General features: G+C 62.5%; 1 protein-coding gene across 1 annotated transcript in view; it reads right to left on the bottom strand.

The window, feature by feature from the left end:
- Window positions 1-1,254: 1,254 nt before the first annotated feature.
- PLEKHM2 (pleckstrin homology and RUN domain containing M2) overlaps window positions 1,255-15,242 on the bottom strand; it is a 35,496-nt gene continuing 21,508 nt past the window's right edge. The window contains exons 5-20 of the mRNA XM_040462151.1: window positions 14,987-15,074; window positions 13,977-14,163; window positions 12,640-12,699; window positions 9,272-9,500; window positions 7,345-8,187; window positions 7,012-7,081; window positions 6,822-6,912; window positions 6,436-6,500; window positions 5,959-6,047; window positions 5,220-5,352; window positions 4,788-4,978; window positions 4,272-4,337; window positions 3,420-3,579; window positions 2,878-3,057; window positions 2,678-2,794; window positions 1,255-2,357 (exon numbers count right to left, since the gene is read on the bottom strand). Of these exons, the coding sequence (XP_040318085.1) occupies window positions 2,223-2,357; window positions 2,678-2,794; window positions 2,878-3,057; window positions 3,420-3,579; window positions 4,272-4,337; window positions 4,788-4,978; window positions 5,220-5,352; window positions 5,959-6,047; window positions 6,436-6,500; window positions 6,822-6,912; window positions 7,012-7,081; window positions 7,345-8,187; window positions 9,272-9,500; window positions 12,640-12,699; window positions 13,977-14,163; window positions 14,987-15,074 (2,704 nt within the window). The 3' untranslated portion in view covers window positions 1,255-2,222. The remainder of the gene's footprint in view (window positions 2,358-2,677; window positions 2,795-2,877; window positions 3,058-3,419; window positions 3,580-4,271; window positions 4,338-4,787; window positions 4,979-5,219; window positions 5,353-5,958; window positions 6,048-6,435; window positions 6,501-6,821; window positions 6,913-7,011; window positions 7,082-7,344; window positions 8,188-9,271; window positions 9,501-12,639; window positions 12,700-13,976; window positions 14,164-14,986; window positions 15,075-15,242) is intronic.

The raw sequence follows: 15,242 nt of genomic DNA, 5'->3' as shown, positions 1-15,242 counted from the left end.
AACTGCTTTTGAACCCCGGGCTCTGCTACCATGTGTGACTCTGGGCAAGTCACTTTCTCTCTCTTAGCGACAGTCTGTTTCTAAAATGGGGATATCAGCACCTACTTCGGAGGTGTGTGGAGAATATGCCTGGCACAGGACTCCACCCAGAAGATGCCCACCGCCCCCCCCACCACTGCCCCATCCCCCGCTCTGGCTCCTTCCTCCCCATCCTTTGCCTCCCAAGACTCCAGGGCCCTGGGGCCGTTGTGTCTCAAGGAGTGGCCTGTGGCTTTGGTCATTCACCCTATGAAGACTTGCCCCCTAGTCCTGTCCCTCCTCCTGGTGGGAACCTCTTCTGGACTATAGGTTTCTGGAGAGGCCCTGGTATAGAAATGGCCCTTTGTCTTTGTTTTTTGGGTTTTTTTGCTTTTTTTCAGAGAGAGGGAAAGAGAGAGAGAATGAATCTTAGGCAGGCTCCACGCCTAGCTCACTACTGTACCTTGAGACCGTGACCTGAGCCGAAATCAAGAGTCGGCTGCTTAACTGACTGAGCCACCCAGGCGCCCATACGTGGCCCTTTGTGAGAAGGGACTTCACACCCCTGGGAATGGCTGTCAGGTGCTAGGATGCTCGGCCTGGCCTCCACCTTGGCCTCTGCCCCCCGGGGCAGTTCTCTCCCGCCACGGTCACCCCACATCAGCCAAGTTCCAAACAGAACCAGAGGCCGAGCCACCCTGCCTGCAAGCCCACCTCTAGGCCTCCACGCCCACCTTTCCCAGCTCCCGCTCCTTTCCCCCCAGGTACGAAGCCCTGGAAGAGGCAGCGCTGAGGGCTTCGGGGCCCCAGATCACTTCCCCCCAACCCCCGGCCTGGGCCTGGCAGGCTTGGCACCCTCTGGCCTGCGCCCAGCGGTCTGGGGACAGCTTGGACACTCTCGGGTTTATCCCACATGGCCGGCACTCGCCCCCAGAGCTGGGGAGGCTGGGAAGGCTGGCCGCAGAGACAAGTCCCGGGACTGGAGGGGTAGCTGCCGCTCCCCTGGCCACTGCAGGAAATACAACAGAGAGCAAAGGTCAGGCCAAGAAACCCTCAGGGCCTGAGCTCCAGAGAGCTCCATGGGGGGGCAGCGGGCGACTGGGTTCTCGGTGTCAGCACAGAGCAGCTGATGGCAGAGAATTATGGAATGAATGAAGAATGAATGGCCAAGGGGCTTCAGAGGGGGGCTGGAGATGCCCCTCCTCCATCCTGGTCATAAAGGGCCAGTGACAAGTCTTGGCAATATAACGTGTCTATTTTATTTAAAAAAAAAAAAAAAAAAAGAAAAGAAAAGAAACAACAAACAAAACCCAGACCATCTGACCCCTTCCCCCGGCGGGCCCTTGATAAAACTCTCCGGAAGGGCCCGGCTCCAGCCAAGCAGGGGATGGTCAGGAGGTACCCACGGGGACGCCAGGCTGGTGGGCTCCATTCCTCTCTGAGCCCTCCTCCCTCCCCTTTGCTCCCTGCAAACGGAAACAGCCTGCCTCCTGGGTCCTCCTGGGTCCTCCCGGGTCCTCCCGGGTCCTCCGGCCGCTGCGGTTTGGGGAGAGACAGGGGCAGGGGGCCGTGGACATGCGGGGCCGCTGGGCAGCCGGGGAGGGCCGGCCCGGCCCGGCCCCTGCCCCTGCCCCCGGCTGTGGGCCCTGGCGAGGCAGGCAGCAGTGTGCCGGGGGCCGGAGATAGCGAGGAAGAAACATGCACCGAGACCTTAGTGCCCGGCCTCCCTGCACAGCCGGCTGAACGTTCAAAAATGAACAAGGATGGCCGGGTTTCTGCCCAGACCTCTCACTCGGGAGAGGAAGAGGGGACTGCTGCCTTCTCGGTCCTTCCGCTCCCCTCAAAGCTGATACTATTCTCACTGCCGTCCTGAAGAGACGCAGATACATCCGGATGTGCCACGTACACAGAGCCCATAGGGCTCAGACCCTCCGCCCCAGCAGCACTCTCCGGGCACCACTGGCCAGGCAGGATGCCCAGGGGTGTGCGGAGCACCCATTCTGGATCCCTGGGAGGGGAGAGACCCCGTCTCAGGCCCCGGTCGGTGGTTCTGTCCCCCAGGGTGGGAGTGGGCTGTGGAACAGGGGTGGAAGCCAGGCCCCAAGCGGCATGATGCCCCAGCGGGCCACTGCGTGTGCTGCTCCGCTCGCCTTTCTTGGCCCGCGGGGGGGTGGGGGTGGGGGGGGGCCCCGGCCAGCTCCGCCTCAGCACCAGGGGTCCCGGGAGGCTCTGCCCCGGCACAGGCTGTCGCTCCGCTGCCAGGCGCTGTGGATGAGGCTCAGGGCATCCTCGAACTTCTTGCTGGAGGCTTCCTGGGTGGCCTTGTGGGGGAGGTCCACCTGTGCGGGGGCAGAGAGGGGGTCTGTGAGGGCTTCAGCCCAGGACCCTGCTCTCCCGGGGCTCCACGGGAGCCCTGGAGACCCTCGGCACCACGGGACCAAGAAGGGGCAGCGTGTCCCAGGTTCTGCTTCTGGCTGTGGCCTCAGATGCGCTGGAGGGCGGAGTCTTGCCCTTTTGGTCCTAAATGTTCCGGGCTGTCCCAGAGCTGCTGGTACAGCGCCGTCCCCGGGCCCCTGCCTCCTGCCTCTGTGCCACACAGGAAGGACTCCTCTCCCCGGGGCAGCGGCTCCACTCCTCGGGGCCCCGGGTGGCTCGGTACCTGGTAGATGGTTTTCCACCCGGAGCTCAGCGCAGACAGGAATCGGTCCAGTTCAGATGTGCAGCTCAAGTAGATGACCCAGGGGGGCAGAGCCTGCTGGCTGTCCTGGGAAAACTCCTGGGGAGGGCGGGTCCCCAGGTGAGCAGAAGCGGCCCTCCTTCCGCAGGGCCTGCCTCCACTGCCCCCGGGGCCCAGCTCACCAGGACACAGTACTCCTTGCCGGGTTCCGTGGAGACGGCACTGATGTCGGCCAGCCTGGCTGTGCCCAGGGAGCGGAAGAAGCTGGTCTGGCAGTCCTCGTGGCAGGTGAAGAGGCGGTCATCGGTAATCACCAGGCAGCAGGGGATGCAGGGGCTGGGGGTCACCCCCTGGGGGATGACCTGAAGGGCATCGGCAGAGGGGAGAGGCAAGCTGGAGCTCTCCGGGGGTCGGTGGCACCAGACCTGCCCCCTCCAGGGGCCCAGCCAGCCCTTGGGCTCCCCCTGCGCCAGAGGTCAGGCGGGCTCCACCCAAGTCGGAAGTGGAGGTGGGGACAGGGGTGACAGTGGGAGTGTCCGGCCCACAGGCGGCCCTGAGCCCGAGGACCCGCTCCTGGGCTGTCCCCTGGAGGTCCCCGTCTTCGTCCTCACGGGCCTCTCTGTGAGTGCTCTCTGTGAGTGCGTGTGGGTCTGGGGAAGGGACACCGGAGGGGGCTGGACGGGGTCGGGAGGCCAGACGAGCGGCGCAGGCCGGAGGCGCTCACCCCTTTGGACACGGCCTGGCAGAGCTGCTGCATCCAGCCGGCCATCTCGGCCTCGCTGTCCGCGCTCAGCTCCAGGCAGGGCCGGTCGGCGAGGATGACCTGGAAGGCGTGGGGCCGATCCGTGGTGTTGGCTCTCCGACAGCCACCGCACTGCTCCCCCCTGGGCCAGAGGAGGAGGGGTGAAAGGGGAGCAAGGAGGCAGGGGTGGTGTCGGACACGGGTGCGCCTGCACCCGCGGTCCCGGGGGCTGGAGGCCACCGGAAGGTGCTATGGACCCCTTCGGCTCTCAGGAGAGACTTAAAGCTGCCAGGCGGGCCCGGCCCTTTCCGAGTGACAACTTCTGCAAGGGGAACTGCCAGAGTTGCCAAGATCCTTCTAGATATCTCAACCTGGCTAGGCAAGGGGTGAGAATCCGCTCTTAGCTCTGGCCCTCTTGGCATCAGGGCACATTCATTCCCGTCGCCTCTGTGGGCCCCAGGTTTTCTCCAAGCACCTGTGCGTCCATCTTCCATCAGGTCAGGAGCTTCCCGGGAGAGGGACCGCCTCCCCTGCCCGGACAGACCCTCCTGGCAGGGAGTTCCTCTTGCTCCCCTGACAGGACGATGCCCAGCCTCCCCTTGCTTGGGGTCCTACAGCCTCAGGGCTCAGCAGACCCCAGGGCAGTGGTCAGGGCTGCCGGATGGGGTGGGGCTGAGTGGGGGCAGGCCGAACTGATGGACACAAGGGGGTGGGGTGTCAGCTCGAGCCAGGGAGAACAGGAGCCCCGGGTCCCAGGCTCGGCCAGAGCCGCCACCTGCGGGCAGCACCGCCAGGCCTCACGCCTGCCCAGCCCCCCATCGCTAGGACACTCACCCCATGTTCACAGAGAGCAGAGGGGTGACATCTGTGCGGTCGGGATACTGGTAGAGGATCCCGTTGCTGCAGGGGCACAACATGGCAGGGGTGAGGCCCGTCCCAAGAACCGAAGGCCAGGTGGGGCCCAGATCCCGGGGGGGGGGGGGCCTGCAACTGGGGCCTTAAGCCCCAGAGGCCAAGGGGCCTGCCCTCTGTGGAAGGGAAGGTGAAGAGAGAACTGCAGAGGCTCGGGAGGGCGTGCTGTCCCCTCAGCAGACCTGGGGATGGCGAAAACCTTGGCAGCAGCCCTGCCCGGACCCCCACCCGATGCGCCCCAGGATCCTCGGGCCCCAGAGACGGCCGCTTTACACAGAAGCTCTCGCAGCCCGGAAGGGGTCTGCTCCAAAACCCTTGTGGGGGTGGAAAGATGCCCCCGTGGGCTCCTCTCCCGGGTGGCCGGTCCAAGGGAGACCCCTGCTGAGGGCCCAACGAGCCCCAGGTTGAGCCCGGGGCCAGAGCTGTGGGAGCCCCCACCTGAGGACCACGAAGCAAGTCTTCCAGTGCTCTTTGCCCAAGTAGGAGGTGCCTGCCTTGTAATGCAGCATGCCTTCTTTGGTGATGGCGCCCTCAGGGGGTGAGCAGTGGCAGGGCACTGGACCCAGGGACTCATCCAGGGGGTCCTCCCAGTGCACAAGCCCGTAGAAGCGCACGGTGACAGCGGTGGCCTGGGGCGGGGGGGGGGGAGGGGGCAGCAGACAGAGCGGTGAGGTCCGGGTCGGGCTCACCAGCAGCCCAGCACCAGGAATGGCCGCTGAGAAAGCAAGGCTGTGCCCCAAGTGGGGTGGGGGACAGGACCCGAGGGTAGGAGAGCCCCTCCCAGGTGGGTGATGGAGAGGTCCTAAAGACGTCCTTTTGCGTCGCCTGGCCCCTAACACCACAATACCTCCCCTGCACTCCCGGCTCTACCTCACACTTAGATTCCTGGGCCACGAATTTGGCCAGTGCCAGCTTCTCCATGGTGGCATCAGTCAGGATGCTGGGGTAAGGTGGCTCCCGGCAGCCTTTGATCATGGCGGACTTCAAAGAAGCCAAGAAGAACCTATACAAGGGAGTGGGGTTTGCTGTCAGAGGCCTGGGGGACCTCCACCCTTCAACTGGACGGGATCCTGGCCTGGAGGGGTCCCAGGAACTCTGGGGAGGGACCCGGCCGGAAGCAGAGCTCAGGGCAGCAGGTGGGGCGATGATGGTCGGTTGCCATCAGCTGTGACCTGGAAGAGGCCTAACCGTTCCCCGTGGCCAAGGTGCCTGGGGTCTGACGGTGAGGCAGGACCAGGTGAGGGGATGCCGCAGAACGGGTGGGACCCGGGTGCCCGTCACTATCCGATCTTATCATGTGTACTTTCTGTATGAAAGCACAAGGGCCAGCAGTGGGGCTCGGGTGTCTTTCCTGGCGGGTGACTCACACCAGCCCCCTTCCTCTCCGCAGGCCACGCAGGGTCTGAGGTCACCTGAACTGAATACGGAGCCAGTCAGTGGGTGTACCTTTTCCTGCAGGGGCCGGAGGGAACACATCTGCTCCGCACTGGTTTGTGTCCCACTTCTCCCCCTCCTGCCCCAAGGGTGGGGAGACCAGGCCAGGACCTCCAGTCCTACAGGAACGGGGAGGTGGGGGATTGGCCGGGGTGGGGTGGGGAGCGTCACTCACTCAGCCAGGGCCACGTCAGCCGTGTCCAGCAGAAACTGCTTCCTGCGGTTGGTGCACACCAGCTTCACCGTCTGCTGGTCGAGGCCCACCTGCCAGAAACGATACCTTCACATGCACAAGGGGCTTGGCTGCTGCCTGGCGGAAGAGGCAGCCACGGCCAGACAGAGGGCCGGCTGGGGAGGGAGGAGGCAGACCCTGGCATCGCCACAAGGTAAAGCCCCAGAGGCCTGGGACCCAGGGCGTGAGTCAGGGAGGGGAGGGATGGTCAGAAATACGGTGGACAAAGAGGCTTCCTCAGACTGGGTTCTCATCCCCAGCATCATGTGGTGAAGCCCCCCGGGAGAGGAGCTGACGCCCAGCCCTGGGGGCGGAGGGGTCGAGGCAGGGACGTGCCTCGCTCTGAGCTCCCGAGGTGGGTAGCCAGAGGAGCCCCGTCCTATGCAGTTGGCCTATGCCAACTGCAGATCCCGCACTCACCGACACATAGTCAAGTTCATTGTAAGAAACGGCCTCTTCCACCAGGTATGGCTTCTCCGCGGCCCCTGAGAGAGGAGACCCCAATGCCTGTAACTCTCAGTGGCCTCTTTTCCCTCCCCCTGCCCCCTTTTCTAAGACTGGCCCCTCTCTCAGCGAGGACCCGTCCTTGTCCTGCGACCTGAGATGACAGAGTAGGACAGTGACACGGGGTCCTCGTGGAGGGCAGGCCCCCGGGCTCGTCTTGGGGCGGAGTGGAGTGTTTTTGCCACCACACGCCAGGCAGCCGAGAGCCAGGGGCGGGGGGCACAGAGGGAGGGAGGGTGGTCAGTGTCGTCCTCGACCCGCTCTCAGCAGCTGCCCTGGCCTAGCCCAGGGGCGGCGGGCACCTTTCCGGAGCAGGTAGACATAGCAGTCTGTGAGCAGCACGTACAGCAGCTGCAGGGTGCCCTCCATGTGCCCGGTGCTCATCCGGATCATCTGAGGGGCCGAGACAGGGGACGGTCAGGCACCCCGGCTCCCGCCCCCGGCCCGGGCCAGCCCGCTTTTGCCCCTGGCCCCTGAGCTCCTGGGACTTACTTTGAAGAGCTGCTCTTCGTTTTCTCGAAACACGTGGATCATCAGCAGGAGTAAGTGATTGTTGTCTACCCTGTGAGAGGGACAAGCGTGGGGAGGGTGAAGGCCAGGAGGGGGGTGGGAGGGGACACAGGCACGCGGCGGCACCGTTGTCGCGGCTCTGCTCCTGACCAAGAGCCAGAGCGAGGGAGGGGAGACGTGCGCCCCGTCGCAGCCCCCAGCCCAGGCTAGTTCCTCCGGGGGTTCTGCTTGGTTCATTGGGAGGACGACGCCCACTGTCTCCTGCTTTGCAGGCCGGGGGCGTCTCACGGCAGCCGCACCGAGAGCCTTGCTCACCTGAACTCTGCCGAGTGGGTCATCTCAGAAGGGCTCCCCTGCCCCTCATCCACCCCCGAGTCCTCAGCGCTGCTCAGACACGGGCTGGGCTGGTCTCGCTTGAGCTGGCAGAGAGCCTCGTGGGTCCCGGGCTCTGCTTCGGGCACAGGTCCGTCACCCGCAGGGGGCAACTGCGTCTCCAGTCCCCGGGTCTCTGGCTCCCGGGCCTCCCCCGGGGTGTCCTCTAGGGGCCCAGGTGCCTGTCCCTCTCTTCTTCCTCCTCCCTCTTCTTGGCCAGCAGTCGCAGGGCCACCAGGAACATGCAGCGGTTGGCCAGGCCCTGCAGGGTCATGGTTGCTGCCACTTGATGTAAGAGCGCTTGGACTCTCGACGGTAAAGCGGTAGAAGTCCATTGGGGCTGGAAGCCCCTCACTAAAGTCGCAAAATGGCGGCTTCTCCGGGGCATCCCCGGGAGAGCCGGTCCGAAAGGACTGGTCTGGGGACTGGACGTGGGAGCGCCAGGCGCTGGGGTCCAGCTGCCCGTTGAGCTGGTCAATGACCTTACTCAGGGGCTGCCCCAAGCGCTCCATGGAGGTGTCCTTCATTTCGGGGATGAGCAGACCCATCTGGCCCGGCTCCGGGAGCTCGCTGCTCTCGGCTGTGCCGCTGGGCCCCTCTCCCTCCTCCTGGGGGGAAGTGAAGGTAGCGTCCGGTGAGGCCCGCCCAAGGCCTGGGCTGCTGACGAGGCTGTCACCATCGCCCCGCCTGGCACAGCTGTCCTGGCTGGAGGAGGGGTGAAGCGGACTAGCTTCCTCATCCGATCTGGTCTTCTTCTTCTTGCCGGTTTTCTTCTTCTTGGTGACCCTGGGACAGTAGCGATGGGGAGAGATTTACCATCTGGGCGCCACTGAGCTGGGGAATTAGGTGGGCTGGGTCAAAAGAGGTGATTCTGGGCGTGTGACCTCTGAGGGCACAGCCAAGCTTCCATGGTCCTGGGCAGCGCTGGCTGGGAGGCCCTAGGCCAGGGGCACAGAGCAGCTCAGGCCCTGAGGGACCCCCTGCTGTTGGCAGAGACAGGGACCAGAGGAACCCCTGAGCAGGTCCCACGGATTCTAGCCGATGACACAAATGAGCTAGCTGTGTTCTGGGGGGACAAAACAGGCCACGGTCGGTCGGAGCGATGGCGCCTCCCTTCAGCCCTTCCCTTAGGATGTGGCCCGCGGACCCTGGACGGACCTCACTTCCCATTAGGTGTCACTGTGGATAATTCAACCAAAAGTGGACTTAAAGTCTTTTGGGCTCGAACCCCTTGGTTGCAAATTGGCTGGGACGGGCGTGGCAAGGCGACCCCAGGTCTGAATCCATGAAGCCAGTCGGGACTCGAACCACCCTGCAGAGGCGGACCCCTGACTCCAGTCACTGGGGAGCAAGGCCAGCAAGCCCCGGGGGTAGGACACGCACATCTTCTCACCCAGGGCTGAGAGCCTCAGGGCGGGAGCCAGGGGCAGTCGGGAGCCCAATCCGTCAGCACTTCCTCCCTTCTAGGTAGGCCCCTGGCTATTGATGGAGACCCTTTTCTTTCAAGGAGCCATGCTGAACTACAATCGGTACAGACCTCAGAAACTGTACAGCGACACCCAAGGACCCCCTGGGGAAGAATTCCAGTCTGAAGGGACTTTGTGGCCCTGGATGAACCTGACAAATGCCCCCCACCCAGGCGTGGCCCCGGTCATGGCCTGTGCCACACTGTCTTCCGGGCTCGGGCCCTCTGTTTCTTGTTGCTCACAGAACTGCGGGAGAAACACTCAGTCTCCAGGCAGACGCCCATGTGCCCCCCCCAGGGGGTGAGTGTGGTCCCAGTCTGCACGGACAACGTGACACTAGGAGCGCACAGGGTGGACGTCAGGATATGCTCATCCAACTGCTCTCGGGGCCCCTCCCCACCGACCTGATGACCTCCAGCTCCGTGCAGGCGTCTGGCAGGTCAAGAGTGCGGGATTCCCCCTTCTCCTGGGACGTGGTGTGCACAGGGGTGGTGTCGGAGGAGGACACGGTCTCTGCCTGGTCCTCACTGAAAGGGTTGTGGCGCTGGGTGGGACTCTTGGTGGAGGCCTTGCTGCTGGTCGGGTCCGAGGCGGTAGAGCGGGGCCCGCTGACAGTGTCTGTGAGGTCTCCATCTGGGAGAACGGGAAACAGGAGACAGCCCGTCAGACAGCATCTGGGGCCCCCGGGCCCCCAAGGCATGCCTTATCCCATGAGGGAGGCGGGTGAGTTCCTCCCAGGGAAATCCGACCGGGGTGGCCCTGCTTTAAGATTTGAAGCCCCAGAGCAACAGGACCAGGGACCTGGGCTTGAAGAGCGACTTGGAGGGACACCACCACCACCTGCACTGGGAACCCTCAAGAGCTCGTAGCAACCTGGCCGAGTGCGAGTTAAGAGCCCCGAGGTTAAACAGCCTCCAGGCTGAAGCCCCTTAGGACAGTGACCTCGAGGCCTCAAGAGGAAATGAGCCACAGACCTCTCAGGTTAACCTCAGAGCCTTCCGACGGAGAGTGCCAGACGGGCACTGGGGAGCCCCTTCAGCACCAAACGCCACCGGCAGCGCTGAGATACCCAAAGTCCTCTGAAGGGTGCCCACCCCGGAGGCAGATAAAACGCAACAATGGCAGAGAGAATAGAGGGAGAGACTGGGAATCAGAGAAAATGAGGGGTGCAGAGTGGGGGCAGGGGCTGAGGGCAGGACAGGGAGCCCAGAGAGTGAGGAGCGTGGGGGAAGGGCAGAAGACGGACCCAGAGCACAGGAGGCAGGACGAGAGGCCAGATCAGGGCAACAAGGAGATGCCAAGGGGAGAAGAAAGGTGTGCCGAGTGGCTGCCCCCCAACAGCTGCCTCATGGGCTCTTCGGTGGCCGCTTCTCTCCCTGACATCCTATCCGCTCACTCCTGGGGAGGGGGGTGAGGGGAAGGGGGGGCAGGACCAGGCGCCCCTTGAAGGTGAGAGCTGGGAACTCAGTTTCACTCAGCTTGCCTACTGGTCCCTTCTGGGTGGGTCACCCTGACCCTTGGCTCCACCCTGGGGAGAAGGCGGGGAGGGGAGGGGGGCTGACTCTCCAGAGAGGGGCTGGTTTAACGGCTCCCCCTGCCCCCAACCATCCGCCCCAGGTACTGGAACGGGAGTGCCTAAAGCACACAGGGCACTTATCTGGTGGCAGATGGGAGCTGCCCCAGCAGAGGACTGAGGCCCTACTGGCGGAAGAGGCTGGGTGACAGCTAATGGCACGGGACAGGGGACGTTCACGCCCCATTTGCCAGCTTACACACGTCTCGTTGGCCGTTATCTGCCCAGAGGAGACACAGTAAACACGCTTCCCGTCCTCAGCCTCATCTGGAAGGGCCCGACCTGCTGTCGGCTGCCTAGTGGGTCTTGGAAACCGCTGGGCAGCTGTCTGCTGATGCAGCACATCAGCCAGTTTGTTAAAAAGTACAGCGTCTCTTCATGGGAGGACAAAAGCGGGGCCGAAAGCAATCGCCAGCCTTGCCAGAGAAACACTAGCAACACACGAGATGTGCTGCTCATGTCCCGGGACCCCAGAGCCTTCGTTCTCAGTGCAGCAAACCTCGCCCTTTGGTCTCAAAGAAGGATCCCGCAAGGCCAGACATTCTTGCTCCAGCCCCCAGAGACCTGCGGCTGTCTGTGGGAGCAGCTGAGGGGCGAGTGAGCAGGCCACGGGACGTGCTGGGTGTCAAGGCTGGACGCTGGGGGGGCCCACCAGTTCTGGAAGTGAGCTGAGGACCATGGAAGGCCGCCCCAACCCCCACTCCAGGGCCCAGAGTTTGGAGCCGCCCCCGAATCCTGCTCCCCTCCAGGTGGAAGGAGGCAAAGCTTCCCAGGTGAGCTGCCAGAGGAGCCTCGGGAACTCAGGAGGTCACGGGGTGGGGTGGGGGGTGGACTAAGGTCACCCGGCCCCCGGAGCCCAGCCCGGCCCCGCCCGAGCAAGCAGTGCCACCGGGGCTGTTAGCTCTCAGGCCACAGGGAGCTCTCAAGGGCTGCGGAGGAAGGTCAGGCCCTGCTTGTCAAGTGACTGCAACAGGCAGCGAGGAGCTGGGTCGGGAGGGGGTTAGTGGTTAGAATCAGAGGGAGAGAGAAAAAACAAAACAAAACCAATGCCCAGCATGTGCACTGCAAGAAGAGAGGTTGAGACGGTAAATGATGTTACGATGGAATTCTGGATTTCGGGCTGATCTTAACTAACTACCCCGTGGCACTCTTCGGTGCTACACTCACAGCCAGATGACCTAATTAATCTTCCCTCGTGCCGTATCTTATTTCCCTCAAACTAAGCTATTTCATGCTCACGTTACTTGGGAAAAGATCATCCGTCATGCGTGACTCAGAGATCACGGCACTAATAGCAAAGGGGCCGGCTCTGGAGCAGCGGAGAAGGACGCACATCTCTGCCTCCTGCCCAGGATGAGCAGTCAACACCCCCGCCCGGGGCCAGCCCCTGGAGGAAGGGGCCCACGGGGTGAGTGGTTCTTTAACAAGGAGGGAGCGGGGGTAGCTATGGCCTCAGATCTAGAGGAAGCATTAACCCTCTCAGGAACGTGCCTTGAGTAATCGTGAGAACGTGGGGTGGAGCTCTACGGACTCTCGGAAGCCCAGAAAGCGGAGTCACGGGCAGGAGAACGCCCAAGTGTCGTTGCCGCTTAGTGGACAGGTGGGAGAGCGGGCAGATTCTCTCTTAATCTGCCTTAAAACTTCAGAGAGAATCTCCCTGTGGGAAGTTTCAGCAGTGCCTGGGCAGTTTCGCTCATTCGGTCCTCAGTCTCTTTCAACCATGCCAGAGAGGAGGCCGTCAAGAACGGACTGGAGGAATCGAGTCCTCTGCCTTTCCTGCTCGATGCTTCTGACCCAGGAGCACATCTGACCTGAAAGAGCTTACGATCCGCAGGTTCAACCCACGCTTTCCAGAACAAGTCCCCGCTCGCTGGGTCGGGCCACTGGCACCCCCGCGAGGTGGCAGTCCCCTGCGCACATCCACATCCGGCGCTTCGACCGGCAAGGGAATCGGGACGGGAGATCGCTTGGCGACCCCATGCGGCCACCGCGTGAAGGCGGGAGTCCTGCGCTAGGAGATGGGACTTGCCTAGGTCAAGTTCTCCTCCTGCAGAATTCCATCTATCAGAAGAGCAAACTTGGCTTTATTATGATCACTGACATTATTACAAATAATGAGCTGATTTCGAATCATGCAGCAAGCTTGGCATGGAAACGTAGCGAAACGGGAAAAGAGGGTGACAGCGGACTCTGTCCCACCTTCCCAGTCTGTGCTGGGTACAGACGGCACTGCTGGAAACACATCTCCAAAATCATAATCTATAAAAACGAGGGACAAAACCGAAGATTAGAAACGGGCAGTGGCAGGACAGGGAGGGCGGGGGCAACGGGGCGGGCGACACGGGGAGAAAACCAGAGAGGAAAAAGCTACACTTTCTACCTTTCATCGAACAGCTTTGGGGAACTCTTAGGCTTCTCAGCTCGGACACTGGCCCAGAAGCTCTGAGCAGCTGGAAAGACCTCTGGGGACAATCCTTTCCAACCCCAGCACCTGGTTCTGGGACGTGGGCTCCCCCGTACCTAACCTTCTTTTCTATCCCCTGCCTTTCTTCCCTCTGAACCGAGCAGCGGGTGGCAGGTGGGCTCGAGGGGACGCGTCCGCCGTGGACGGCCCAGATGCTCCCTCGGGGCCTGGCCCCTGCCTTCTCCGAGGCAGCCCGTGAGCGCAACCCAAGGACACTGTGCTGCCGCCTTCCACTTGTACAAGGAGTCGTGCTGACAAGTCTGAAAGTATTGCCCTCATGGGCCCTCGGCTCATTGCACGAGCAGACACGGGAAGAGGGCCAGGGCCTCAATGCTAATGCAGTTCTAGGGGCTGAACTTGTGCTCAGGGTCCCCTTCCCTGGAGCTGAGGCAGGTGCAGCCAAGGAAGAGCTCTGGTTTCCCACACGGGACGAAGGTTGGAGGAACGGCCGGTTTTACAAACGAACACAGGGGGTCTAAGGTTTGAAAGAAACTGGGCTGTTCCAGTAAGTTGTTGGATCAAGAAAACAAAGCAACCTACAGACGTGATGACAGTCTTTTCCAGTCTCAGGTGCAGTGGGGGCCATCAGCCCTAACATGCTAGCAAGTGCGGGAGGGGCTCCTGAGAAACGGGGGTCAAGTTTCCCTGAACTTTGGACCCGTCTGGCTCTCTCGTCTCCATCCAGGGGTTGCTCCGCCTCTGTCTGCCTAGAACCAGGGCAGCGCGGCCTCCCCAGGCAGGTGGCCCTCGCCCCTGCAATGGCAGGGAGAGTTTCCGGGTCACGCAGCTAATCCCTCCTCACGTAGAAAACCGCCCCAGGCGTGTGGCACTGGCCTTCTGGAAAAGAGTCTGACATTCCCATGATCTCACGCTGGCTTTTTGTGCCCACAATCAGTGATTTAGCCGCCACGGAGACACTGAGCAAACGAAGATCTGGGAAATGGTGGGCCCTGTCGAACTTCAAATCTCCCCCATCGGACCGGACCGCAAGGAGCCCGGAAAGACGCCAGCCAGCCAGGCGCCAGCAGTGTCACCGCAGAGGCGTGGCACCCGGCCGCCCGGGGGCGCTTACCCTCGCTGGATGGGGCAATGGCGCTGTCATCCCACTCCAGGTTGGTGGAGGTGACGGAGTTGAAGGAGTTGAGGGACAGGCTGTCCGAACCTTGCACGGAGCTGGGGAGGCGGTCTTCGAAGTCCAGCAGGTACTGAGGTTTGTAGTAGTCAGGCATGTAGGGGGCCAAGTCCAAGTAAGGGGCGTCCTGAGACGAGAGTGCAGAGGGCAGGCTTGGCTGCGGGAGGCCTTGGGCGGCCGTGCGCAGACCTGCCCCCGCCAGGCCTCCTGTGCTGGTTTTCCTTTGGGAGAGCAGTGGGCCTAAGGCTCTAAATTCAGAAATTAGCCGCTAAAAGGAGCGATGAGAATGGCTGTGGCTCATACAGCGATGGACTCGAGGCCAACGGAGATGACAGAACCCTACTCTGCCTGTCGACCCCTCCTTGACCTCTGCGACCATGAGAGTCGCTCCCGTTCCCTCCAGTTTCGCCTACTTTTCAGTAGGCAGCCTGTGCTGCTGGTGCGGGGGGCCTGGCGGGGTGACTGGACTGGGACGGGGCAGCTGCCCGCTGATGAGCCAAGTCCAGAGCCGCTTTGGGCCCTCCTCAGCCCCTCCTGGGCCAGCATCCTGTTTCTCCAGTGGGTGACCGTGAGGGAGGCTGGGAAGCAAGGAGCCGAGGACCCTTCTAGGATCCCAAGAGGCACAGGGGTGAACGTGCCTGGTCTTTCTCAAACACACTGGAAACATGACAGAGGGTATTTTAGCACTAAATACTCCAGGCGATGTGGGGACAGACAGGCAGGAAGGGGTCACCTGAACGAGGAGTTCTGGCTTAGATAAGCCAAGATAGAATCACCTACTCAGTTCCACTGTTCTGACCCTGAACCCTCCCGTCCCTGAACACCAAACATGTGGCTCAGGCTCAGTCACACCCCACGGGTCCCCTGAGAGGAACCAGAAAAGCAGAACGGTATGCCCACCCTGCCCACCCCGCTGCCCCCGCAGGCAGCAAGAGCCAAGGGGGTCTCACCAGATCCAGGTCGAATCGAATGAACTCCAGCCCAGACACCAAGGTCAGGAAGAGAGTCAGGTGATCGTGGCTGCAGACCAGGGCATTCCTGTGAGACACGAGGAGGGACGATGGTTACCAGCTTGGCCGTATCTCCCGGGCAAGCCGGCTGTGTTGAAATTTGACATGTGACGTCCCCAATCCCTGGAGGGCACCCAGCTTGGGGCAGCCTTCACCCGCCCCTTTCCAGCATATTCTCCTACTGGGTTTAGAGCCA

This window comes from Herpailurus yagouaroundi, unplaced genomic scaffold (assembly GCF_014898765.1).
Source record: "Herpailurus yagouaroundi ecotype Mexico unplaced genomic scaffold, PumYag 77, whole genome shotgun sequence".
Classification (NCBI taxonomy): domain Eukaryota; kingdom Metazoa; phylum Chordata; class Mammalia; order Carnivora; family Felidae; genus Herpailurus; species Herpailurus yagouaroundi.
Note: the sequence above shows the minus strand (reverse complement) of the source record. Positions and strands in the feature narration are given on the sequence as shown.